Below are 26,169 nucleotides of genomic sequence, written 5' to 3' on the forward strand. Positions count from 1 at the left end.
GATTTATGGCAGTGTAGACATACCCTAAGTGATGTGACCAAAGTCACACAGTGAATCTGTCTCTGGCAGGAATAGAGCCTATGTCTCCTAACTACCTGGCTGGTTTCTTAACCACAAGACCATCTTTCCCTTTCCTATAGCCCAGGCTCACTCAACTACACCAAGCTCCAGCTGACTTTCTCATCCACTTTCCGGGACACGAAGCAGGATGGATGATATGGCAGAGCCTCTACGACTGACAGAGCTCAGGGTCTGGTGTCAGCTTCCAAATACTCCTCACCTCACACACACCACCTCTCTCTAGGGAGGTACTTCTGCTTCCTATTGGAGCGGTGGGTGTCACTAACTTCCGTGAGCTCCCTTTCTGTCACATAAAGACCACACTGGCTGGGGGCAGGCCATTCACCAGGAACTGCCCAGCCAAAGTCACGCACCTTTCACTGAGAGTTGATAGACTATTTCATCCCCTTCACAGACACATTCATAAACGCCAGCATCCTCTGCTGTGACGTTGTGAATTTTCAGGATGCGTTTCTTCTCTGCTGTTTTCAATTCGTATTTTGGACTGGCCTGGATTTCCTTCCCATTCTTCATCCACTTCACGGAAGCTGCCAAATCTGACAGCTCTGCCCAAAGCTGTGCCTCCTCACACAGCCGAACAGACACCTTTTCTGTGTCTCCACTCTTGTTGGTGATTCTTACTGCAGCAGCTGGGAGGGAGGGAGAAAGAGAGAAAGAAAGAAAGAAAGAAAGAAAGAAAGAAAGAAAGAAAGAAAGAAAGAAAGAAAGAAAGAAAGAAAGAAAGAAAGAAAGAAAGAAAGAAAGAAAGAAAGAAAGAAAGAAAGAAAGAAAGGCTTGCTATTATATCATACTGTCCCACATATATGTCTGCGTTAGGTTGCAAGCTCTCCTCAGAAGGAACCTGCGTCCAGATCTTGGTCTCACTCCAGTGTAAATACGGAGCAACTCCATTTACTTCAGTGGACTTGGTCTGGATTTATACTGGTGTCAATGAGATAAGAATCTGTACCCTAATTTTTATGCCTTGTAGAGCACCATATATGATGCTATCTCCAAAATCTCATCATCAATTACACACATCTCTGAGCACTGAAGCCGTGGTTTTAAACCTTTTTCCCCAATGGAAGTCTTCCACAGGCAACTTGAATTCACTTTAGACACTAAAGCAGCCAGTGCCTCTCCCTGTAGGCAGGGATATTAAACCAGTCACAGAAGAAACTCATGGTTGGCTCAGCCCTGTTCATACCCAAGACAAGAGAAGAAATCCAGCAGAGTTCAATAAGAATCAGAATGTATAAATAAGAGTATCATTTTCCCCCCAGGTAAATATTTTCCCACTTTTTGACCTCTGTTCCCCCATGTCCATCTTTCCCTCTAAGGTGCAAGCGCCGGAAATGAAGTCACCTCACTTACTGCCTGCCGCCCGGTCTTAGCATCCGGCAAGCCTCTATTCTGCAGCAGAGCTAAAATCAGAACTTGCCAAATTTTGTTTGCCTTAAGGGCAGGAACACCATCCTCAAACCAAGGGTCCCACCACATGCCACACCCTCTCCTTGCTAAGCCACCATTCTGCTTGGGTGGCTCAATGAACGAGTTCAGGTTTTAACTTAACAAGCCATTACGTTTAACTCTGCCCTTGCACCTGGAAAACCCAGACTCTCCCGACCCCTACACTCCACCTAACATTAAAGTTCCAACATGTCTTTTTATTATTATTGTTATTTTTAAAACATTTTTGTCATTTGTCAGAACAATCGCACACAACAAATATCCTTGGGGTGAAACTGCCCTTTGGCAAGGCTGTACAAACATTTAAACCCCATTTACACCCCCATGGAAAGGCTTAAGTGGGGGGTTAAGAAATGTTTAGGAAGTTACTTCTGCACTGCAGTGAATTTCACCATCAATATTTGCATTGTATGAGGCACGCAATCAGCTGTGCGCTCCCTTCTAATCATGAATACTTTAAACATTCTTCCACAGGGATTTCTCATCCAAGGGTCAACAAGCCCTTTACCAATGTCCATTAAGCTTTGCCTTGTGAAACAGGTAAGTGTTATGATCCTCATTTCACAGAAAGGGAGTCTTAGGCAACTCAAGGTCACATTCTGATGCTCTTAGAAACACTGAATATTCCCTTACTCCTCAAGTCATGCTGCTGGAGTCAGTGAGGTACTACTCAGGTATCAGAATCTGGCTCTGAAAGCTTAGGTTACTTGTCTAAGGTCGCACATCAAATCAGTAATGGAGCTCGCAATAGAGCCCAGGAGCTCCAACACTCAAGCCCCTTTCTAACCACAAGACCAGCCTGCCTCCCCCTTGACTGAAGGAAGAAATGAATGAGATCCAAGTAACTACCTTTTACTTTCATCTTCGTACTGGTTTCAATGTTCTTGGCAACAAATTTCACCTCTGCTCCATCATCATTCTTGGTGACGTTTCTTATGGTGAGGATGTGGGTGGTTTTGGTTCTCCGAATGATGTAGGTCTCACTGCTCTGTGTGGCTTTGCCATTAAGGTACCAGGTGCCAGAACAAGCAGTCGTGAGGTCAACAATAAAGGTAGCATCACCTCCTGCAGTAGCTTCAACATCAGTCAGGGGCGTTTTCACAGCCAATGCTGGTTCTGTCAGAGAAGAGCAAGCCATAAATCTGAAGCTAGGGGACACTGTGAAGAGTTGCCTCCTATGATCAGAACTTTTCGGGGGAGAAAAAGGAAACTGAAAATAACAGACCAAAATTCCGCACCCATTGAAGGCAATGGGCATTTTGCATGTGGAAGGGCTGCAGGATTTGATTTCTACAGAAGCAGGTCAGTGCTGTTAGGGTACAGAGATAGGGCTTGTTCCTGCAAGGGTAGAATGCTGGGCATATTTTACTTACATAGCCCTAGATTCATAAAATAATAGCACGAGGTGCCTATCAGATCCACCTTGTCACTTCAAATAAATACTCAATACAACAGATCACCGACAAATAGCAGAGAACCCAGCAGCCCAGAAATAAAACCCAGTCCCTACATTTCTCCATAGAATTGGAAGGTTAAAAAGTGACAGAGTGGAGCAGGGTACACCAGGGAACCTGATCCTGTCTGCATGAGTGTGACTGCACAATCATCACATAAACCCCATCTAGCAGCGTGGCTGAGGTCCAAGACAGGAACACATAGCTCGCTGGCTCACGGACCTGCTCACGAGTGCCTTTAAGATCATGTCTCTTCAGCTACAGCTCTGCATTCTAGAGAGCAAGGGCCTGAGATTCAGTGCAGAGCTCTCTGCGCCTAGCACTTAACCTTGCAGGAGCTCAATGCATAGCCCTGCTCGCACGCATCCTGGAGCGCGGCCACCTTGCCTTGCTTTGCTGTGCACACGGCAAGGACTTGCAAGATCACGGCCCTATTGTTAGTCAACTGAGTGGCCTGAATCCCTTTGTTTGCGTGGCTCACCGAGGTGCAGGGTCCCTGGGAACTCTAGGTAAGAGCTCTGCCCATAGCTGTTGACTGCAGACACACGGAACTGGTAGTCTGCCTCTTCTGCCAGATCGCTCACTGTGAACTCTGGGATGGGGATGTGAGATTGGTGGCATCTCATCCAGCTAAAGCCGGTCAGCTTCTTACGTTCCACCAGGTAGCCATCGAGGAGAATGAATTGCTCCATTTTGGGAGGGGACCAGGCAAGCGTCACTGAGGTTTCTGTTTTATTTTTCACCACGGGGTCGGATGGGGGATGGGATGGGGGTTTTCTTGGAGCTGAAGTGCGATAAAAACACAGACAAAACCATATCACAGAATGAACACACCACAGCGCATGACAGACACGCCGGCACCTGTGCACGAGGGCTATCAGGAATCGGATTAGCGTTCTTACTCCTCTGCTGACGTCAATACAAGGAATGTTTCAGACAGTCTTAATCCAAGATGGATAAGCAAGGGGGTTTGAAGAAAAACACATCCTCAAACAGTACCGTCCATGGACACACAATCCATGTACACACACAATGCTAGTGTCGCCCTAGACAATCACGGAGATCACTGGCCCCACACAACGCTACTGACCATCCACACACACAGCATACACAAAACAGCACTCAGTACCCCCGAAGTACTGACACCTCTAACACACACTACCATTAGACCCACACACCCAATACCAATAATCCCTATAATTACACACATCTTTCACCATCTGCTTTCCCACATACTGCCCTATCATGGACCCTACACACACGCACACACAGTATCACTGGTGTCCACTGACTGTACCCCTTTTCTGTCTCACACACACAAAATATTATAGACCCAACACACACCACTAATTCCATTCCCCAAGTACACGCACAAACTACCATTGAGCTTTCACACATGTACACAAATTACCATTGACTCCTACACACATACCAATACTGACCATGTAAGAAGCTTAGATGGAGCCGGTTTAACTTATTTTATTTCATTAACGCTCAGCTAGAATAATGGATCACCCGTTTAGTATCACTACACACTGTTACCCTGGTGAGATGCATCTTAATTGGGATTCTTCAGAAGGTGTGAACATTGCTTAAATCAAACCCTTGTTCCAGCACTTCCCTCCCTGCATTTATGCAATCCCTTTAAAGTAACAGTGGGCTGTACGCACGGTACTACCAGATGGCTGCTGAGAATGCTGGGGAACTCCAAAAGATTCCTTCGCTAAAGGAGATGGTTGGTACATTGTACACACATAGGAGTTGGCCTTGGGGAGCTCCCTAACATAAAGTTGTTTGTTCACGATTCATCATGCTTAATTTTTCCATGGCAAGTGCAGACAGCCAACTTCCTGTAAAGATTTTGGGCAGTGTAGTTTAATGGACAATTTGCTGTATTAAGCAGTACTATAAGTAGAATGACCCCATGAAGGAATTCCAAATGCAACGGACCAAAATTCCTCTCTCTGCTTCACGGGTGTAAACCCAGGGTAACACCAGCGACATCCCCACAATTGCTCTGGAAGAAGAGCAGAATTTTGCCCTTTGTACATACAGTGCTGCTACCCCACCAAAAAGCCGTACCTGAGGGGAAGTGATCTGTGATAAGATCAGAGAGCTGCTGATGTTACTGCTGTGTCAGCACCTCCAGCAGACGGCAGTGCACTGTAGCGGGGTGATCACCCGCTCCTGCCTGGAAGGGCTTAAAACAGCCCTGGGAGAGGGCTGGGGCAGTGGAAAAGCGGGGCTGATTGGGAGGCCACGCCCCAGACAGACCCAGCGGGCCCTCTAAAAGCCAGTGAAGCCAGGAGCAGAAGAACTCTCCCTCTAGCTGTGGAGGGAGAGGGGCCTGGCTGCTGGGAAGCTGAGAGAGTACCTGAGGTGGAGCAGGGCTGGGGGAAGGCCAGAGGAGCTGGGGGAGCTCTGGCCTGGAAACCCCGCAGGCTGCAGGCCTAGTGGAAGGCCAAATAGGTACTGGGGTTGCAGGGGGCAGCCCACAGGGTAGGCAGAGGCAGCAGGTCCAAACCCCTCTTGCCAGTGATGAGCGGCGTTTACACTGCAGTCGGCCCCAGGGAACAGGGCTAGGTGATGACTGGCAGTGGCCATAGATTGAGGTGAGGTGGAGGTAGAGGGTTGGGGGTTCCCCAGGGAGGGGAGACCTAGATCTGTGCGGGGTACTGCAGGTGGCAGCACCCCGGCACGAAAAGGGGCACCGAGGTCCGGGAGAGACTCAGGGCCCAATGGCAAGTGGGACACCGGCCTGCAGAGGGCGCTCCGGAGGCTGGAACGCTAATTCCCTGGGCGACCAGCAGGAGTCGCCGCCCCGCCACATGCATCCTGTGCATAATATAGATCTATGCCATCTAGAGCAACCTGTGATGAGGGCCTGATCACTCCCTTGCACAGAGCAACATTACTTACCTAGAACCTGATCCAATAATGAAACTAAAATTTGGCCCAGATTTTCAACTGATGTAAACTGGCATCACTCCATTGACCTCAGTACCGATTTATGCCAGCCGAGGATCTGTAATTCAGCCAAGCTCAGACATTAATGCTGGAGAGACGGGATAGAGAAGACTGGGACAGAGAAAATGAATGAATAATGCCGTCTTTGGGGTCACACTGTTTGTGCTGATCTATCACTGGTCACACATGCTTTGCCTAGCTCTGAAGTGAACACCATTTCAGAGTCTTTCCTCTGTCCTGTCTCTGACAGCCAATGATATACCAACCTCAGCACATCATGGCATCCCCATCCACATGGCCCTTTGTAACATGAGCACCCAAGAGTCAGTTACTTGCTGTTCGTACCATCCACTGCGATTTCTAAGCCATATATTTGTTTAGTAATGTATGGACAGCCAGAGCCTTGTGTGTGGAATAATCTTGAAGAACTAAAATAATTAAATGAAATCAGTACCCCCCAAATGAATACAGCTTTGCGGGAGCCTGAGTTTTTGTTCTGATGCTCTGTCAGGGCATCTATGGAATCCCATCTATAGCTTTCTACTTCTGCAACTATTTGTGTATAGTAGGCTATCCGAGACTTATGTTTAAAACTTCCTTGGGTAAGCCCTGAAGTCTCTGGAGAAGGCCAAAGTCTGATCAAAATTGTTCAGTACTTTAGAGGCTAAATACCTTCTGAGAGGCAGCATATCCTAGTGGTAAGAGCAGAGGTCGGCATCATTTGATATATTTGATTCCCATATCTGTCACTGATTTACTGAGTACCTTTGGGCAAGTTTCATAATCTACCCTGTGCCTCTGTTTACCCATCCACAAATTGAGTGTAATAATAATATGATTTTTTTAAAGCACAAACCGTGGAGAATGAGAGAGGTGCATTATTCTTTTAATGAGGGCTCATAAACCAGCCAACACTACCCCAGTATGGCTCAGTGAAAAAGGTGTGAACACAGTCCCTGGGATTTTCAAGTAGCTAACATGGCACTTTTCTAACACATGAAGCGTAAAAATAGGAAACCTTGGCATGATCCACTCTTCCTCCTTAGTTACATAAATATATATTCCAGTGTTATATGATACACTGTCACACTACCCATTGGGTTACTGACGATTAAACCACCTAGGTCAAAGTTCCTACTACTTTATCATTCAATTTGGGTTCAGAAGAACACTTAGCTACTGAAATCAGATCATTGGGCCTTACTGTTGTATATTTAACTTAATATATAATAGCAAGAGATATGCCTGTGGGAGGGCAGCTTCTTAAAAGTTTTCATCTCCATGGTTAACCAGCTACAATTTAATAAAATGAACAATCACTACAGTCAGATTTTGCTTGCAGATCATGTGATATTGTGTGCTTTGCCAGATACTGATAAACAGCTCAATAACTGTTACAGTGCTAATTAGGGGACTGATCCTGTTTGGTTCATTGGCTCTTAGCAGCCCCACTATACAATTTGTTCCAACGCCTCTGCTTGGGTGTTTAATGGATGACATGCCATTAGTGATAATGGGAATGAGTGGCTATATAGTTCCACAGCTTGAATGTTTCAGAATCTGAACTTCCCAACTTTTTAAATGCTTCTCGATAAAGAATTGTGTGTAAAGTGGAGGTACTAAGGCGGGGCTAACTGCTTGAAAAGAAAAAAGCACCATCCCTTTTCCTCTCCAAATCCCTCTTTAAAACCAACCTCAAATTTTCAGGTTTTATTCCAAATTGGAACAAAAACAAATTCTGAAATCTTGAACTCCCCCATGAAACATTCTCCGCTCAGCTCTCCTCACCTGGAGCTGTTCTTGGAGAGCATCACCTTTGCATATTCACACTCCCTGCCCACCTTCCCCACTTCTTTAGAGGCTCCAGTCAGGAATTCCAAAATTAGGGAAGGAACTGCAGGACGGCTAGGGCCACTCCCCCCATTCCTCTTATACCCTCAGAATCCTCTGCAGGGGGAGAAGGACAGAGGGACGAGCAACTCCAATGGGCACTGATCTCTAGAAGATTCAGTAGCCGGGAGATGCCAGTCCCACAGGTGGGACTGGGCAAATACCACTCAAAGAACCACCTAAGCATTTGGGGAATAGAGTTTCTAAAGCACTTGGCCCATTTACAGTGCTCTGTAAACAATGAACACATAGGCACTATAGGTTGCTTGTGTGAATTGCTATCTGTGTACTGATTTTTAAATGGAGAGGAATCCCGAGCCCTAGTTCTGAATCACTACCTGTAGCGGTGCAGACCCACGGCTGAGGCCGTGCTGGGAAATAGCTCGCTTGGACCACCAGGGCGCCCTTTATTAGCGATGTCTCACTCGCCGTTACTTCCACTTCCTCCACCGTCTTCACCACCTGGACCCGTGTCACTCCCGGACCGCGGTGTCCTCTTTGAGACACAGCCCTCCGGTTATGCCCCAGCCCACTGTTTCCCTCCTTTTGGGGGACAGGAGGTCCTTAGTCCCTCCACTTGCCTCAGCAGCCAACTGCAGTCTCTAGTCTAGCCCCTGGCTTCAGGGCAAACTGCAGTCTGGATTTAGGCCACTCTCCTCATTGGCAAGTAGGGGTAAAGGGGTGGGGGGACCCAGGCCTGCCCACTACTCTAGATCCCGGCCCAGGGACCCTATAGCTGGCAGCCACTTACTGCCCCTCCTCCTATTCCTGCTGCCGACTTTCCCTGGGCCACTTCCCCCGTAGCCCTAGCACCTTCCCTGCCCTTGCTTCAGGGCCTCAGTCTGGCCATGGTCAGCCATGAGCTCCCCTCTTGCCCCGCTACTCTGCCCAGCACTGCAGTATTGCCGGTGCTCCTCAGCAGACAGTCCTTCCCCTTTGCCCTCCAGGAAGAGACTGCCCCTTGCTCTGCTGAGCAGCCTTTTATGTATGGGCTGCTCCTGCAAGCCTTCTCCTGACTGGCTCTCCCAGTAAACCCTTTCCTGATTGGCTGGTTTCTGCGCAGCCTCTCCAAGGCTGCCTTAACCCTTCTCCTGCCTGTGTGGGGCAGCCACCCCACCACACAGCCATTTTGTGTTCAGTGCAGACTGTTACAGCAGAGATACACACATACACTACACTCTCACCCTGGAACTTTTGTTCTCTCTCATTTTGATATCATAATTTAACATAAAGTTCACTTTTATGGTATAAACTCTTTGGGGCAGGTATGGGGCCTTCTATTGTCTTTGTATAGCATCTAGCTTATCATGGCACTAGCAGGAAATAATTATACTGACTGAGAGTGAATTCTTGATCTCTGTGAGTGGATAATTCTTTGAAAACATCCGCTTAATGTGAAGCAGCAGTCAAGAAACTTAACAGAATGTTAGGAACCACTAGGAAAGGGATAGATAATAAGACAGTAAATATCATAATTCTACTATATAAATCCATGGTATGCCCACACCTTGAATATGGCATCCAGTTCTGGTCACCCCATCTCAAACAAGATTTATTAGAATTGGAAAAGGTACAGAGAAGGACAACAAAAATTATTAGGGGTGTGACAAAAGATTAATAAGACTGGGACTGTTCAGCTTGGAAAAGAGATGACTAAGGGAGGATATGACAGAGTTCTATAAAATTATTGAATCGTAAGGAGAATGTGAATAAGGAAGTGTTATTTACCCCTTCGCAAAACACAAGAACCAGGGGTAACACAATGAAATTAGCAGGCAGCGGGTTTTAAAAGAAACAAAAGGAAGTACTTCTTCACACAACACACAGTCAATCTGAAGGCCAAAAGTATAACAGGGTGCAAAAAAGAATGAGATAAGTTCACAGAGGATAGGTCCATCAATGGCTATTAGTCAAGACCGTCAGGGACGCAACCCCATGCTCTGGGTGTCCCTAAGTCTCTGACTGCCAGAAGCTGGGACTGGATGACAGGGGATGGATCACTCAATAATTGCCCTGCTCTGTTCACTCCCTCTGAAGTATCTGACATTGGCCACTGTCAGAGAGGCTACTGAGCTAGATGGACCGTTGGTCTGACCCAGTATGACCATTCTTATGTTCTGATGCTCACTGTAATATAGAATAAAGGAAAGCTTACTGGACACAGTGAACTGGGTAGATGTTCTGCACTCATCAGCCAGGAATGCAATCTCCCCGGCGTCTTCCATCTTGCACTCCCGGATAATCAGCGTATGTTGCTTGCCAGCTGAGGTGATAGTGATTCGGTCATTGGGTTTCACTTCTTCCATATTCTTCAGCCAGCGGATGTTCTGGCACTCGTTGTCCAGCTCCACGCAGAATATGGCTGTGTCGTTTATGGGGACCGCAGTCTTCCGTGGCAGTTTTTTAATGATGTTCCCTGTATGAAAGAAAACTACTATAGTCATAATACAGCAGACACAGAATACTACGGTACACAGATCAGCTAGATCAAAACAGTGCCAAAAGCTCTAACTAAGGGCTTGTCTACACTACCACCCAGATCAGCGGGCAGCGATCCATCCAGTGGGGGTCGATTTATCACGTCTAGTATAGATGTGATAAATCGACCACTGAGCACTCTCCTGTCAACTCCGGTACTCCACCAGAACGAGAAGCACAAGCGGAGTTGACAGGAGAGCGCCAGCTGTCAACTTACCGCAGTGAAGACACCACGGTGAGTAGATCTAAGTATGTCTACTTCAGCTACGCTATTCACGTAGCTGAAGTTGCGTATCTTAGATCGACCCCACGTGGTAGTGTAGACAAGCCCTCAATCACAACATATGGCTTCGATATAGGAATAATTGAGTGAGATTCTATGGCCTGTGTTATGCAGGATGTCAGACTAGACAGGATCATAGGATCGAAAGGGACTTCCTGGGTCATCAGTTCTACTCACCTGCTATTGCGGGCAACCCCATCATATAATCCCATTGATAAATTTACCAAACTCCATCTTAAAATTAGCTAGCTTGTTTGCCCCCACTCCTCCTATTGTGAGGCTGTTGCAAATAATTCCTATAGGCAACAATCCTGAATTGCCAGGGGAGGTAGGGTTCACTATGGCTAAGTATATGATTATGCCCTGGTGCACACTGTCATGGAACCCGTTAATTTTGCCATTTATTTCAAGTCAACCATGAAAGGTCACCACGATCACGGAACTGTGAATTTTGCCATTGATATGGATCCTGCTACCCCACATTAACAGTTTGTTAGTTCACTTCCATCGGCTGTTGCGTATGAACAGTTTATTAGTTGCTTTGATCCAGTCCCACTCATAGACTATAAAGCCAGAAGGGACTATCATGATCATCTAGTCTGACATCCTGTGCATTGTAGACCACAGAACCTCACCCACCCATTCCTGTAGTAGGTCCATAACCTATGGCTTAGTTAGTGAAGTCTTCAAATCTTGATTTAAAGAATTAAGTTACAGAGACTCCACCATTTACTCTAGTTCAAACCAGCAAACGACCTGTGCTCCACGTTGCAGAAGAAAGTGAAAAAACCCAGGGTCTCTGCCAATCTGACCTGGGGGTAAATTCCTTCCCAGCCCCAAATATGGTGATCAGTTAGACCCTGAGCATGTGGGCAAGTTCCACCAGCCAAACACCTGGGAAAGAATTCTCTGTAGTAACTCAGAACCCTCCCCATCTAGTGTCCTTTCTCCACCCATTGGAGATATTTGCTAACAGCAGTTGTGGATGGGCCTTATGCCATTGTAGAGTCTCATCACACCATCCCCTCCATAAACTTATCAAGCTCAATCTTAAAACAAGTTAGGCTTTTAGCTCCCACTTCTCCCCTGGGAAGGCTGTTCCAGAACTTCACTCCTCTGATGGTTAGAAACCGGCATCTAATTTCAAGCTTAGATTTATAGATGGCAGTTTATATCCATTTATTCTTATGTCAGCATTGGCTCTTAACTTAAATAACTTCTCTCCCTCCCTGGTATTTATCCCTCTGAGGTATTTATAGAGAGCAATCCTATCTCCCCTCAGCCTTTGTTTGGTTAGGCTAACCAAGCCAAGCTCCTTAAGTCTCCTCTCGTAAGGTAGGTTCTCCATTCTTCTGACCATCCTAATAGCCCTTCTCTGCACCTGGTCCAGTTTGAATTCATCTTTTTAAACCATGGGAAGACTAGAATTGCACACAGAATTCCTGATGAGGTCTCATTAGTGTCTTGTATAATGGTAATAACACTTGCCTATCTCAATTGAAAATACCTTGCCTGAGCTATCCCAAGATTGCATTAGCTTTTTTCATGGCCGCATCATATTGGTGGCTCACAGTCATCCAGTGATCAACCAACACAACCAGGTCTTTCTCCTCCTCTGCCATTTCCAACTGATACTTTCCCAGCTTATAGCAAAAATTCTTGTTGTTAGTCCGTAAGTGCACAATCTAGCACTTTGCACTATTAAATTTCATCCCATTTCTATTACTCCAGTTTTCAAGGTTATCCATATCTTTTTGCATGATATTACAGTCCTCCTCCATATTTGCAATACCTCCCAACTTTGTCTCATCTGCAATTGTATTAGCACATGCCTACATTTTGTATCAAGGTCATTAGTAAAAGTATTAAATGCAATTGGTCCCAAGACCGATCCTTGAGGAACTCCAGCCCGACAGTTCACCTTTCAGCATGACCTGTTATAGTCTCCCCTTTAACCAGTTCCTTTCCCACCTTTCGAATCTCATATTAAAGCCCCATCTTCTCCAATTTAACTAATAACTTCCCATGTGGAACTATATCAAATGCTTTACTGAAAGCCAGGTAGATTAGATCTACTGCATTTCCTTTGTCTAGAAAAATCAGTTATCTTCTCAAAGAAAGAGATTGGGTCAGTCTAGCATGATCTATCTTTAGTAAACCATGTTATATTTTATCCCATTTACCATTTACCTCTATGACCTTAACTGCTTTTCTTTCAAAATTTGTTCTGAGACCATGCATACAATTGAGGTCAAACTAACTTGCCCATAGTTTCATGGATCACTTTTTTTCCCCTTTCTTAAATATAGGTACTATATTCACAATCCTCCAGTCACAGTGTTGACCCTTCCAAATTTATGGATTCATTAAAAATCCTTTCTATTGGGCTTGAAATGTCATGTGCCAGTTCCTTAATATTCTTGAAGGGAGATTATCTGGGCCCTCCAATTTGGGCTCATTAAAGCTGTCTGAGTTTGGCTTCCACCTCCTTCCATATTCTTGTTCCATTAGCCATCCTGCCACTGCCCCAAGCTCCTCATTACACTTATTAAAAACTGAGGCAAAATATTAGTGTAGGTGTTAGGCCCCACCGAGATTATTTTTAATCTCCACACCATCCTCCATGTTTAGCAGTCCCATTTCTTCCTTCCTTGTTTTTCTTTTATTTATATGGCTGAAAAACCTTTTACTATTGGTTTTAATTTCTTTTGCCATGTCCAACTCTGCTTGGCTTTTGACCGTTTTGACTTTTTCCCTACACTTTCTGACCTCCAAAAAGTAGCATTTCTTGCTGATCCATCCTTCCTTCATTCCTTGTAGGCTTTCTGCTTTCTCCTAATAACCTGTTTGAGATGCTTGTTCACACACTTTGTTCTGCAACCCTTCCCTATGAATTTTTTCCCCCTTGCTTGGGAGACAGGCTTCAGATAGTCCTGTTTCAAAGAAGACTTGACCAAAGTGAACTAATGAACTGTTCATATTCATCAACAGGGTCCATAAAGTTGCCATTACCATAGTTTGAAATTATTCATTTTTATTGTGACTGTGCCATGAATTATGCATAATTTTACCATGACAAAATTGTATCCATAACCATGGCAGATCAGACAAGTACTCTATCACTAGCATTCAATATCCCATCTCTGGAATTGACCAGTATGCGAAGAATTTAGCTGGGTGTGCAATGCAGTGATATGGAGGGAAATGATCGTTTCTGACTCCCACGTGAGATTGGTTTACATCCTGCAGTGTGAACTCAAGTTACTTTTGTTTGCAAAGCTGCAAATGCGAATAGCTGTAATGATATTCAAGTCATGGATGGATTTTTTTTCAGAAGAGGAGAGGAGGGGTATTAATAGGGGTATCTGAAGAAGTGAGGGTTTTTACCCACAAAAGCTTATGCCCAAATAAATCAGTTAGTCTTTAAGGTGCCACCGGACTCCTCGGTATTAATAGGGTTATCCTCTTTGTCTTGTTTGCCATACATACACCCCAATTGGGGCAATGAATACTCCAGAAAGATGGATCAGATGCTCCAAAACATCTGTGTTAAAAATAACAAGCGATTTTTAAGTGTGAGGATTTCCTGGTCCTGCTTGCAAGTGAGGGGGCTCTGAGGGAAGCCATGTGATATGGGTCATCTGAGTAGGTCTGCAGCCACCCACTCTAGGGTAAAGTGGGGTGAGCTGTGCCTCTCCCTTTTAGGGAGCAGCCTGCTTTGTCGCTCTCTGTTTTGAGGTTCTTGGGAGTTATTCTGAATTCTGAGAAATAAAGCATTGTAACACTGCAACCTTTCAACAAGAGTATTTATTATTTTAATCTAACTTTTTTGTGTGCATGCCATGAATATAACACTTTTTGTCTCTAAAGTTTATAATTTCACAATTAATCAAAAAGAAAAGGAGTACTTGTGGCACCTTAGAGACTAACCAATTTATTTGAGCATAAGCTTTCGTGAGCTACAGCTCACTTCATCATCAGATGCATCTGATGAAGTGAGCTGTAGCTCACGAAAGCTTATGCTCAAATAAATTGGTTAGTCTCTAAGGTGCCACAAGTACTCCTTTTCTTTTTGCGAATACAGACTAACACGGCTGTTACTCTGAAACCTGACAATTAATCAAGAAATCCATAATATATTCCCAAGAGTAGGTTGTAATTTCCTTCATCAACTCCTGCATCTGTTTGGGTCAAATTTCCCATAATGCTTGCACCTCTCCATTTGCTGTCAGGTGTAAAACCTGCATTTGTATATACAAATCTGACAGGGCCCACCAGGTTTTACAGTGGGATACCTCCATGGCCTCAACTGAAATATAGTCAGACTGGAAATGAAAAGGGCCAAATTCAGTTCTCTAGCTTTTACAACAGTGTATCTCCATTAGTTTCAATGGAGATCATTATAATTTACATAAGTAGAATCAACATCAGAATCATGATCACAGCTATCAGACTTAGATTTCATGTAGGTGAATCAACAAACTTAAAATTAACAGACACTTCTGCAAACATGTCTCTGTGTTTGTGAGAAACCTACACTGGCCCAAACCCTCGATCTCAATACACATCAACCCTAAGCTTCCAAACTTTGGGGAAATTGGCATCTGGATTTGGACCAACATCCAGATTTTGCCCCAGGAGCCTAATCCATATTATGGGGCAAACCAAATCCCTGATGAAGAACAGCCGTAAGCTTCAGGAAAGTTTGGATCTGGCTCAGTATCTGAACTCTGCAGCTGCGGCTCACATTTAATGGTAACTTTAGTCATACATTTCCTTTTTAACCCGTGCTCCCTATATTGTTAGTATTTATAAGGAGATAAAGCTCCATAGGGAAGTATGAATAGCATCAAGACTTCAGCACTTTTGAAAACCCCACCCCATAGTGCAGATGGGAAAACTGAGTCCAGGAATGCTATTTGCCTAAGTCTGTAGAGAAAGTCAAAGGCAGATCTGAGTTTACAGTGTAGGAGTTCTTGGCTTCCAGTCTATTGCTCAGGTGATGGGAGTGAAATTCACCCCTGTGCACACAGCCCACACAAGACTGATACCACTTAAGAGCTAACAATAGTGCTGAAGCAGGACTTAAGTAGTGCCTAGACCCTGGGCCACTCCCTGCCCTGGTGAATTTCACTCTTAGAGAAGTGTGATTGGTACAATCATTAATGTTAGCAACGTTCCTCCTTTCAAATATCCATCTGTGAAGTAGTGATGTAGTCACAGATTTGTTCTAGGGATGAAGTTCCCTGTTCTCATCACCTCATGCTGCCTTTTGTGAATTTTCATCACAACCTCTTGAAAAAATGTTCATTGAGAAAAAAATTTTTACATTTTCTTAGCAAATCATCGCTTTAAGTGGTGAAATGTCACTTTCCTGCCTCAGAAAATGGCCTTTTGGTTTTTTGCAAAAAGTGAAGAGTGAAAAAGAACTCACTTTTTCTGTCAACCCTACCAAAACATTTACTTTCCCCACCAGTCACCAACGATTGACTTTTGGCCCTACTCTCAAAGTCGTGCTGTGCTCTAGTAACCTGCACCAGGACAGCGTGGCTTTATGTCCCTCCAGTGGCTGGTCCGCACAGAACGTTTCTGAGTTTGCTACTGCTTACAGCTAAAGGACTTGGGGAAGATTTTGGTCAACGGGAGACAGGCCCTTAGGAGCTTTTGACAACCCCAGTAGGTGCCTATTTGTATCTTTAGGCATCTAACTACCTTTAAAAAGCTGGCCTCAAATCCTTTCACCTAAGTGGTACAGACTCATGCTTACAGATTGGGGTGTCCAGGTTCAATCCCCGTTAACAACCCCTCAATGGGATCATTCCACTGTCCTAGTAATGCGGCAGGCCTTTTGAAATCACATTCCCAGTACACTGTGCACCACCCACCAGAGCATAAAATGCAGCTGCAAACGCTCATGTCAACTCCAGATGAAATCATCAGCGCCGTCAGGCAGACTTTACCTTAGCCCACACAAATAAAAATCTTTAAGGAGTGTGAGGGAGGCACAAAAAGGGAAGGAGAAACCCATTGCAGTGGATTCTCTTACCCTGGACAGTGAGTTCTGCGATGGTCCTGCTCCCCTCCTTCATTTCACAGATGTAGACGGCGTCATCATCCGTGGTGACATTCTGGACGGTGAGCCGGCGATATGTCCCCTCTTCTTCAATGTTGTACTTCTTGCTCTGCTGGAGTTTGGTCTCCTCTTTGAACCAGGCAGTTTCAGTGCTAGGGACAGGCACCTCACACTGGAAGGTGGCGGATTCTTTCTCCTGAACTTCAACATCCTTCAGTTTTGTCTTGAACGGTATTATGGGCTCTTAGAAATGAGACAAAGGAACAAGAATTTGTGACATCGTTGGGGCACCTAATGTGCAAGTAAGTAAATAGAAATGTGTATGCATTATTAGTTATTATTGTTGTTATTGTTATTTGCACTGTAATGGTGTCTAGAGGCCCTAATCATGGATTATGCCCCGTTACCCTGGGCGCTGTACAAACATGCAGTAAAAGACAGTCCTGGCCTTGCAGAACTTACATTCCCTGTTAGTGACAGGACACAACAGGTGAATAAAAAACACTAAGCAAGTGGGGATCTGGGGGAGATAGGACACGGTAACAGTAATAGGGGAATGTGAGCTGAGCCCACATGTGAGCATTCCAGCAGAGGGTGAGCCTATGGGAGGGAGTTGAATGGGGGACAGAGTAGTGGCTTCGTAGATTATTTTCAGGGAGTTTGTTCCACACACAAGGGTCAGTGGAGGAGAAAGCACCAAAGCGCTTGGAAGGAGGCATGGACCAATGGGGGACACAGACTGGCACCACCGGTGGAGCAAATACCGCAGTCAACTCCATGCTAATCGATCTGACAGGTAGGGCAGGACTAAATTATTAGTGGTCTTTACGATAAGGCCAGTGAGCATGTGACTTGTGTGGCAGCCACGGGTGGGTCTCCGAGCAGATGACATAGTCAGAACAATGGGCTGGGATGATCTTATGCAGCAACGCAGATCTGGAAATGCTTGCTGTGTGTGCTTTGGAAACTTGGCCTAATAAATACAAATCTGTCTGGTCAGCTGAAGCCAGACAAGATGACACAAACAGGTTTTGTAAGAGTCCACGCCATGTTGGGTCATGGCCTCCCAAGGAGGGCATAACAACTGTTCCTGCACATCTTTTGTATGAGGCACTCAGAGCACTTTATAAAGGGAGGGAGGGGTGAGTATTATTATCCACATATTATAGATGTGGAAACAGAGAATGTGGTGGAACAGGGAATGGCACACAGGTCTCCCATGCCGTAGGCTAGTGCTCTAACCACCGGACCATCGTTCTTCAGTGTCAAGACCAGAACTAGGAATAGGACTAGAACCCATGTCACCTAACTCCTCCATCACTGCCTTGGCCATTGGGCCACATTGTTCCTATTTAGGTAGAAAACAGGTTAGAACAGAAGTGCTGAAGCTGATACAGTGCCTTAAGGGGATACATTTTATAAACAAAACAAAGGGATTTATTCATACAGTTTCCACTGCATATTAACAGCAGCTATGTGGCTGAATCACCAGACAATGCTTTGAAAGTGCATCCCTAACATTTCCTAATATTCTGGTACACAATTGGGGAGAGATAAATTGACACCCGGTGAAGGCTGTAGGAACAGGTTCTGATAAGAGTAACTGTAAGAAACTCGGTGGCCTTGTGATATTGCTCGAATGGCTAGTGCATGCACATCACCACTTTCTCTCTCCTGGGTCGAACAGCAGTGCCCAGCAAGGGACCATTTAACGCTCTTGGGGCTGGAGGCCCACAAAGATTAGGCCCTAAACCATCCTGGATTTGTGCTTTGGCGGAGGGGAGCCTCCATCCTGTAAACTTCAGAGGCATGTGGAATGTACTTTTGGAAACGAGGTTATTCTACCCAAACGCCTTGCTTCTCAGCAAAGAAGGCATAAAACAGCATCCCCTTTGGGGAGGAAAGGCTAATGTACACACCTGCCTGCTGTGGCGGGGAAAGAAGGTGAAAGCCTGTCTCAGCATGCAACACTGCCTCCTGCCTGCTGCACAGTGCACCTTCTAAGAGCAGCTCTACCAGTAACCCCCCAGTCACTGTCAGAGAGTGGAGGGGTGTGTGGAAGCTTCCTGTGAATGGGGGAGGGAAAGAGGGATAGGAGGGGGAGTGAAGGGAGGTACTGAGACTCAGCAGGGGGAGGGCAGTCAGCTCCAGGCTACGAAGAAGGGTCCCAGGGGTTCCTACCTGTTCCCGGGGCTGTTCCAGCCACTCTGGGTCCCACTCTCTGCCTCCACCCTGCCTAGGTGTGCATGGGTTTACACAGTACAGAGCCCCCCCCCCCCCCGCAAAGGGCCTCATAGAGAGACCAGTCTAAGTTTACCTAAGTGAGTCAAACCTTCTCTGACCCATTCAGCATGTAAGTTACATTCCTCCCACTAACTGACATGAACCTTGCACCCCACGTCCTGTGACCTCTAAATCTGTCCCTCTGAGAGTGTGAGCTGATGTAACTCATACGCTGGGAGGCAAGGACAGAGGGGCAGAGCAGGGAAGCAAAAACCAGAGAGTATAAGACTCCATGAATCAAATTCAGTGATGATATAAATGTATAAATTAGAATTTGTGTATACAGAGACACCTGCTTCAGGAAAAATTCATCCGAATTAACTTTTAAAGAGGATTAAAGTGCATTAAATCCCTGTCTCGACACTCTTATTCAGAATTAAAGTGGCCTTAATTCAATTAAGAATAAGAATCTAAATGAAATTAAGGCCACTTTATTTCTGAATAAGAGCATCCACACAAGGGCTTTATGCAGTTGAACTAATTTACTTTACAGTAATACCTTTAGTTAATTTGCATACGTTTTCCTGCTTGTCCCCATGTACTGCGGGGTGTTAATGTAAGGGAATGCAATTTACATGCTGAAGGCATCATAAGAAAGTGTAAGATACACCAATTCCTATTCACTTCTCTATGTGAAGCAGTGAGTCAAATTCTACATCTTAGAACCATAGAATATCAGGGTTGGAAGGGACCTCACGAGGTCAGCTAGTCCAACCCCCTGCTCAAAGCAGGACCAATCCCCAATTTTTGCCCCAGATCCCTAAATGGCCCCCTCAAGGATTGAACTCACAACCCTGGGTTTAGCAGGCCAATGCTCAAACCACTGAGCTATCCCTCCCCTCTTTATCAGTTCCTTTTTCTTTACAATTGCAGAATAGTATCTAAAACAAAATAAGTGCAACTCCATTTGTGGCCCATCAGGCTCATATATATCCTCCAAAAATAGCATAGCATTGTATAGAATCATAGAAGATTAGGGGTGGAAGAGACCTCAGGAGGTATCTAGTTCAATCCCCTGCACAAAGCAGGACCAACCGCAACTAAATCATCCCAGCCAGGGCTTTATCAAGCCGGGCCTCAAAAACCTCTAAGGAAGGAGATTCCACCACCTCCCTAGGTAACCCATTCCAGTGCTTCACCACCCTCCTAGTGAAATAGTTTTTCCTAATATCCAACCTAGACCTCCCACATTGCAGCTTGAGACCATTGCTCCTTGTTCTGTCATCTGCCACCACCGAGAACAGCCGAGCTCCATCCTCTTTGGAACCCCCCTTCAGGTAGTTGAAGGCTGCTATCAAATCCCCGCCTCACTCTTGTTTTCTGCAGACTAAATAAGCCCAGTTCCCTCAGCCTCTCCTGATAAGACATGTGCCCCAGCCCCCTAATCATTTTTGTTGCCCTCTGCTGGACTCTCTCCAATTTGTCCACATCCTTTTTATAATGGGAGGCCCAAAACTGGACGCAATACTCCAGTTGTGGCCTCACCAGTGTCGAATAGAGGGGAATAATCACTTCCCTCGATCTGCTGGCAATGTTTCTACTAATGCAGCCCAATATGCCTTTAGCCTTCTTGGCAACAAGGGCACACTGTTGACTCAAATCCAACTTCTTGTCCACTATAATCCCCAGGTCCTTTTCTGTAGAACTGCTGCTTAGCCAGTCGGTCCCCAGCCTGTAGCAGAGCATGGGATTCTTCCTTCCTAAGTGCAAGACTCTGCACTTGTCCTTGTTGAACCTCATCAGATTTCTTTTAGCCCAATCCTCCAATTTGTCTAGGTCACTCTAGACCCTATCCCTACCCTCCAGCGTATCTACCTCCCCCCAGCTTAGTGTCTTCCGCAAACTTGCTGAGGGTGCAATCCATCCCATCATGCAGATCATTAATGAAGATGTTGAACAAAAGCGGCCCCAGGACTGACCACTGGGGCACTCCGCTTGATACTGGCTGCCAACTAGACATCAAGCCATTGATCACTACCCATTGAGCCAGATGATCTAGTCAGCTTTCTATCCACCTTATGATCCATTCATCCAATCCATACTTTTTAACTTGCTGGCAAGAATACCGTGCAAGACCGTATTAAAAGCTTTGCTAAAGGCAAGATATATCACGTCCATCACTTTCCCAATATCCACAGAGCCAACTATCTCATCATAGAAGGTAATCAGGTTGGTCAGACAGCTATGTAATGATATGTGCTTGTATTTATGTTATCCAGCCGCTAGGTATCTGTGTGTGCCATATAGAGTTCCAGACAAAATGTGATCTTTGGTAAATAAGAGGGACAAACCTGGAACTCAAGCAGAGTGGAAGCTGTTTTCATTAATAAATTTGAGACAGGCTGCAATTCTATACATCAGGACAATATAGGCCTACATTAAACCTTCTTTTCTCACTCAGCCCTCTACCCCAATTTGCTCATCTATCCAATCACCATCAATTTGGCATAATATACACACAATACTTCGCACTTCTGTTGCACCTTCCAGCCTGGGGGTCCTGATGACTTTACCAACATGCCTTAGAACACCTCTCTGTGGTACTTCAATATTATCACCTTCATTTTACAGAGGGAGAAACTGAAGCACAGAAAGGGTAAGTGACCTGCTAAAGCCGCACTGTAAGTCAGCATGGCAGAGCAAGGAAAAGAGCATAAGATTCCTGATCCCAGACCCAGCTTTAACCTGACAAGCCATTCTGCCTTGTGGACAGTGAAAATAGTCTGCAAGGTCAATATTTCCTCACAGGCATCTGGGGAGAGATGTCTAGAGCACTGGAGATTATTATCTAGGCTGGAGAGTGCGGGGGCGGTTATCCTACTTATTCTTGGGAAGGTATCAGCTGTCTAACTATCTTATCATATGATATTGAAATGAAAACGATCTGTTCCGAGAATGTAAAAGTTGCATGTCATGAGGATGCCAGAGCATGGGATGGGTAAATGATCAACACAACCTATTGACTGAGTGATTGCAGATTTCAAAAATCAAAATTAAAATTTAAATAAAAGAAATTTCTGATCGCTGTTTTAATCACACTGTTAAACAACAGAATACCAATTGAAATTTATTAAATATTTTGGATGTTTTTCTACATTTTCAAGTATATTGATTTCAATTACAACACAGAATACCCTGCTCACTTTATATTATTATTTTTATTACAAATACTTGCACCGTAAAAATGATACAGAAAAGAAACAGTATTTTTCAATTCACCTCATGCACGTACTGTAGTGCAATCTCTTTATCGTGAAAGTGCAACTTACAAATGTAGATATTTTTGTTACATAACTGCACTCAAAAACAAAACAATGCAAGACTTTAGAGCCTACAAGTCCACTCAGTCCTACTTCTCGTTCAGCCAATCACTAAGACAAACAAATTTGTTTATATTTATGGGAGATAATGCTGCCCACTTCTCATTTACAATGGCACCAGAAAGTGAGAACAGGTGTTCACATGGGACTTTTGTAGATGGCACTGCAAGGTATTTATGTGCCAGATATGCTAAACATTCGTATGCCCCTTCATGCTCCGGCCACCATACCATCTGGCATGTAAATATCTTGTGATGCCGGCTACAACAGTGCCATGAGAACACCTGTTCTCACTTTCAGGAGACATTGTGAACAAGAAGCGGGCAGCATTATCTCCTGAAAATGTAAACAAACTTGCTTTTCTGTATATAATTCAACATTTGTAAGTTCAACTTTCATGATAAAGAGATTGCACTCCAGTACTTGTATGAGGTGAATTGAAAAATATGATTTCTTTTGTTTTTTACAGTGCAAATATTTGTAATCAAAAATAAATATAAAGTGAGCACTGTACACTTTGTATTCGGTGTTAGAATTGAAATCAATATATTTGAAAATGTAGAAAACGTCCAATAATATTTAAATAAATGGTATTCTATTATTGTTTAACAGTGCGATTAATCACAATTGATTTTAATAGCATGATTAATTTTATTAATCACTTGACAGCCCTATTCCCAACACTTGCCTATTTGGTCCACCTGTCCTCTCCTGTCTGACATCTAGATTCTCATTGGGGCTCTTCTTTATTATTTATTTTTACAACAACAAGCACAATGGGATCCTGATCCTTGATTGGAGTTCCTAGGCACTATTGTAATATAGGTCATACTTTAAATTATGTTTCCATTCATAAATGGTTAATAAATTATCACTAGATGTTATCAGAATGTTACAGACATGAGTAGCATTTGGTACAAAGGATTATAAACACATCACTAAAAGGTGCTATAGATGGTTAAATGTTATGGTTATAAATAACCAATTGGCCTGTCAGACTCTATAACAACTGATTAACCATTTTAAAAAAATCTATGAATAATTTATTCACCCTTTATAAGTAGAAACTTAATAGATAAAATAATAATAATATACTAGTGATCATGATGATGGCAGACTTGGCAAACATAATTATTTTCATTATTATCAGTTAGATATGAACATGGCTGAGAATGCCTAGTTTTGTGAGGACAACCAGAGTGCCTGGCAATTCCACTTCTTACCCACAAATAATAATTCAGGTGGGGTGCAGGGTGGCAAGTTTTCCCCACTGTTTCAGTGAAGAAAAGCCATCAATTCTTGAGTTTGGATTCTGTAAAAAATTAGAGCTGGTCTGGAATTTTCCATCAATTTTTTTTTTCAGTAGAACATGTGGATTCTTCTGCAACATCTACATTTTCCACAGGAAAATGTTGGTTTTGCTGAAATTTTTCAATTTCCCATTAGGAAAAGCTAAACTATTCATGTCAAGTTGACCAGAATCGAAACAGTTCAGTTTGTTCAACAAAATCAAAACCTTTTGTTTTGGCTCCGTTTGACATTAATCTTCATCCACCTGAGCCGCTGCGGTGCCACGTGGGAGTTGAAGTTCCATTGCTTCATTCTGCCATTCTCCCCATGGGCTGTGGTCTCCAGTTGGACTACGTCTCCCATGATGCATGGAGGGCTTCCTTCTGTCTGAGTCGCAATGACTGCAGTGCATCATGGGAGATGTAGTCCAGTTGGGTGGCTCAGCCCATACAGGAGAATGGAGGCACAAGGCACCTGTACTACAGTTTCCATGAAGCACCGCAGCAGCTCAGGTGGATGCAATGTAATGTCCAACTGAATCGAAAGGACATGTTTTGAAAGTTCCAATTAAAACATTTTCAGAACTTTTCATTCCACAAAAAAATTAATTGTTTCTATGTTTCATCTCAATAGGGGATAAAACACATGTCACAATATCAGAATTTCCTGCGGAATGAAAATTCTGATTTTTCATCAGCTCTAGTACAAAATTCTGAGAAAAATGACTGCTGTATTCTTATAGATTCTTTTACATTGTTTAACATTTACCTGCCTGTTTATAGCCAAAGCAGAGAGAGCCATTATAGACGCTGTTGAATTCAATTATAAATCTCCCAAAGAAAGACAAAATAATACTTATAAAATATGAGATTGGGAAAAAAAATCTGCCATTTAGGAAAATACTCAATGGAGACATCTTTCTAGATATGAATAATCAATAGTACGCATGCCTGAGACATAACATTGACGGGCCCCATAAATACGCCCGTATCAGCGTACATAGACATATTTGCAGGGTCTCGTTGGCCGAAAGGTGGACACTTGGAGAATATTATTGCTGCTTCCTGCCTTATCAAAATAAGGCCTGCTTGTTCAATGAAGATGTGCTGCCCAAATGCAAGGGTGTGGCACAGAGACGATTATATAAATAATATAAAGGTTCACTTCTTTGTTACATCTTTTGGGGATGTGTTTTTGGAGGGCCTCCTGGTGGTGCAAGGAGTCACTATCCAAAACTTAATTATAACAGTCACACACACATTTTCCATTCATTCCATCGTAGAGCAGAAAGCCTGAACAGAGTAACCAGAACAAAGAAACAAACCATAAACATTTCCACTTTAGCTCTCTGACTCACTTGTGTTGCTTGACAGTGAACACTGATAACTAATATTTTCCACTGGGGCTATGATCAGGGATTTGGCAGTTGCATACTCTCCATGTCACAGGGACTAATGCTAGAGCTTCCAAAAGGAATGTATGAGATGGACACCATTCTAAAACCCTTTTCAATAATGCTATTTCTAGATGTTTTCCAGCACATCTAAGTCTTTCCCCATCCACCAGAGAACACATCATGGAATCATAAAACCACAGGGTTAGAAGGGACCACAAGGGTCATCTAGTCTAACCCTTGTTGGTGTTTACACCCTGTAGCTTTTATTTCCTTTATTATGTCTAATAATAAATGATAACACAACCTGCAGATGTTTTCTTTTTTAAAAAGTCTACTGGATCACATTCTTTCCTTCAATCTAAGATCATGTAGGATGAGTTATATGGGCAATGGACATAGGGTCTGATCCAAAACCCATAGAAGTCACTGGGAGTCTTTCCACTGAATTCAATGGGCTTTGGATCAGCCCCTAGAGGGCAGTATTTGTTACCTCTAGCTCTGTACCCAAAATTTCCTCATCCTCAGATACGAATGGTCAACAGTAATCCACATAGCTGCTAAAGTCCTCAAAGAGGGGCACCAGTGGGTGTCAAGTCTATTAGCAGGGTTTGTGTGGCAGGGCAGCTGTATGAAACAACATGCAGTACTTCCAACATGTCATGCTCCATCCCTTATCCTCTGTTTAAATGCCCAACAGATTCCAAATACGTGGCCAGTTATATTACAGTTACATTTTAACTTAATATAGAGGGCAGCGATGGCTGAATAACAGGGGGAACCCCACTATATTATGTAAGAATTGTTCTTTGAGGAGGGGGCTGTTGGTCAAAAATTTTGAATTTTTTAAAATTTTCCAACCGACTCTAAATAATAAGGTTGAGAACCTTCAAAATGATCCACTCAGGCAGAACCTGTTTGGCTTGTATCACGGGAATGAGGCCTTAAGGGATTAAGTCCTAAACACTAAACAGTTTAAATATACAGACAGGAAAAGTGCAAAACTACTTGGACAGGTTGGTTCCCTGTTCTCCCCCCGCAACCCACCCACCCCCACTCCCACACCACAGACACAAGACACAGACAGAAAAGTGGGCTGACCTGCCTAACTGGTTTCTTTTCTTCCTTTTTTTTTTTTTTGTTTTGTTTTTAAAGTGATAATTAGCCTATTTTTGGCTTGCTTCAAAAATGCGAGGGATTTGCATTTC

General features: G+C 44.0%; 1 protein-coding gene across 1 annotated transcript in view; it reads right to left on the bottom strand.

Annotated features, from left to right (window-relative positions):
- Positions 1-26,169, bottom strand: part of OBSCN (obscurin, cytoskeletal calmodulin and titin-interacting RhoGEF) — a gene marked incomplete at its 5' end in the record, with an annotated part of 294,967 nt that overhangs the window by 265,205 nt on the left and 3,593 nt on the right. Inside the window, 5 exons of the mRNA XM_084618134.1 lie at positions 435-710; positions 2,380-2,646; positions 3,466-3,768; positions 9,997-10,257; positions 16,649-16,918. Coding sequence (XP_084474260.1) covers positions 435-710; positions 2,380-2,646; positions 3,466-3,768; positions 9,997-10,257; positions 16,649-16,918 — 1,377 coding nt within the window. The remainder of the gene's footprint in view (positions 1-434; positions 711-2,379; positions 2,647-3,465; positions 3,769-9,996; positions 10,258-16,648; positions 16,919-26,169) is intronic.

The sequence above is a fragment of the Lepidochelys olivacea genome (genome assembly GCF_965140295.1).
Source record: "Lepidochelys olivacea isolate rLepOli2 genome assembly, chromosome: 2".
In the NCBI taxonomy this organism is placed as follows: domain Eukaryota; kingdom Metazoa; phylum Chordata; order Testudines; family Cheloniidae; genus Lepidochelys; species Lepidochelys olivacea.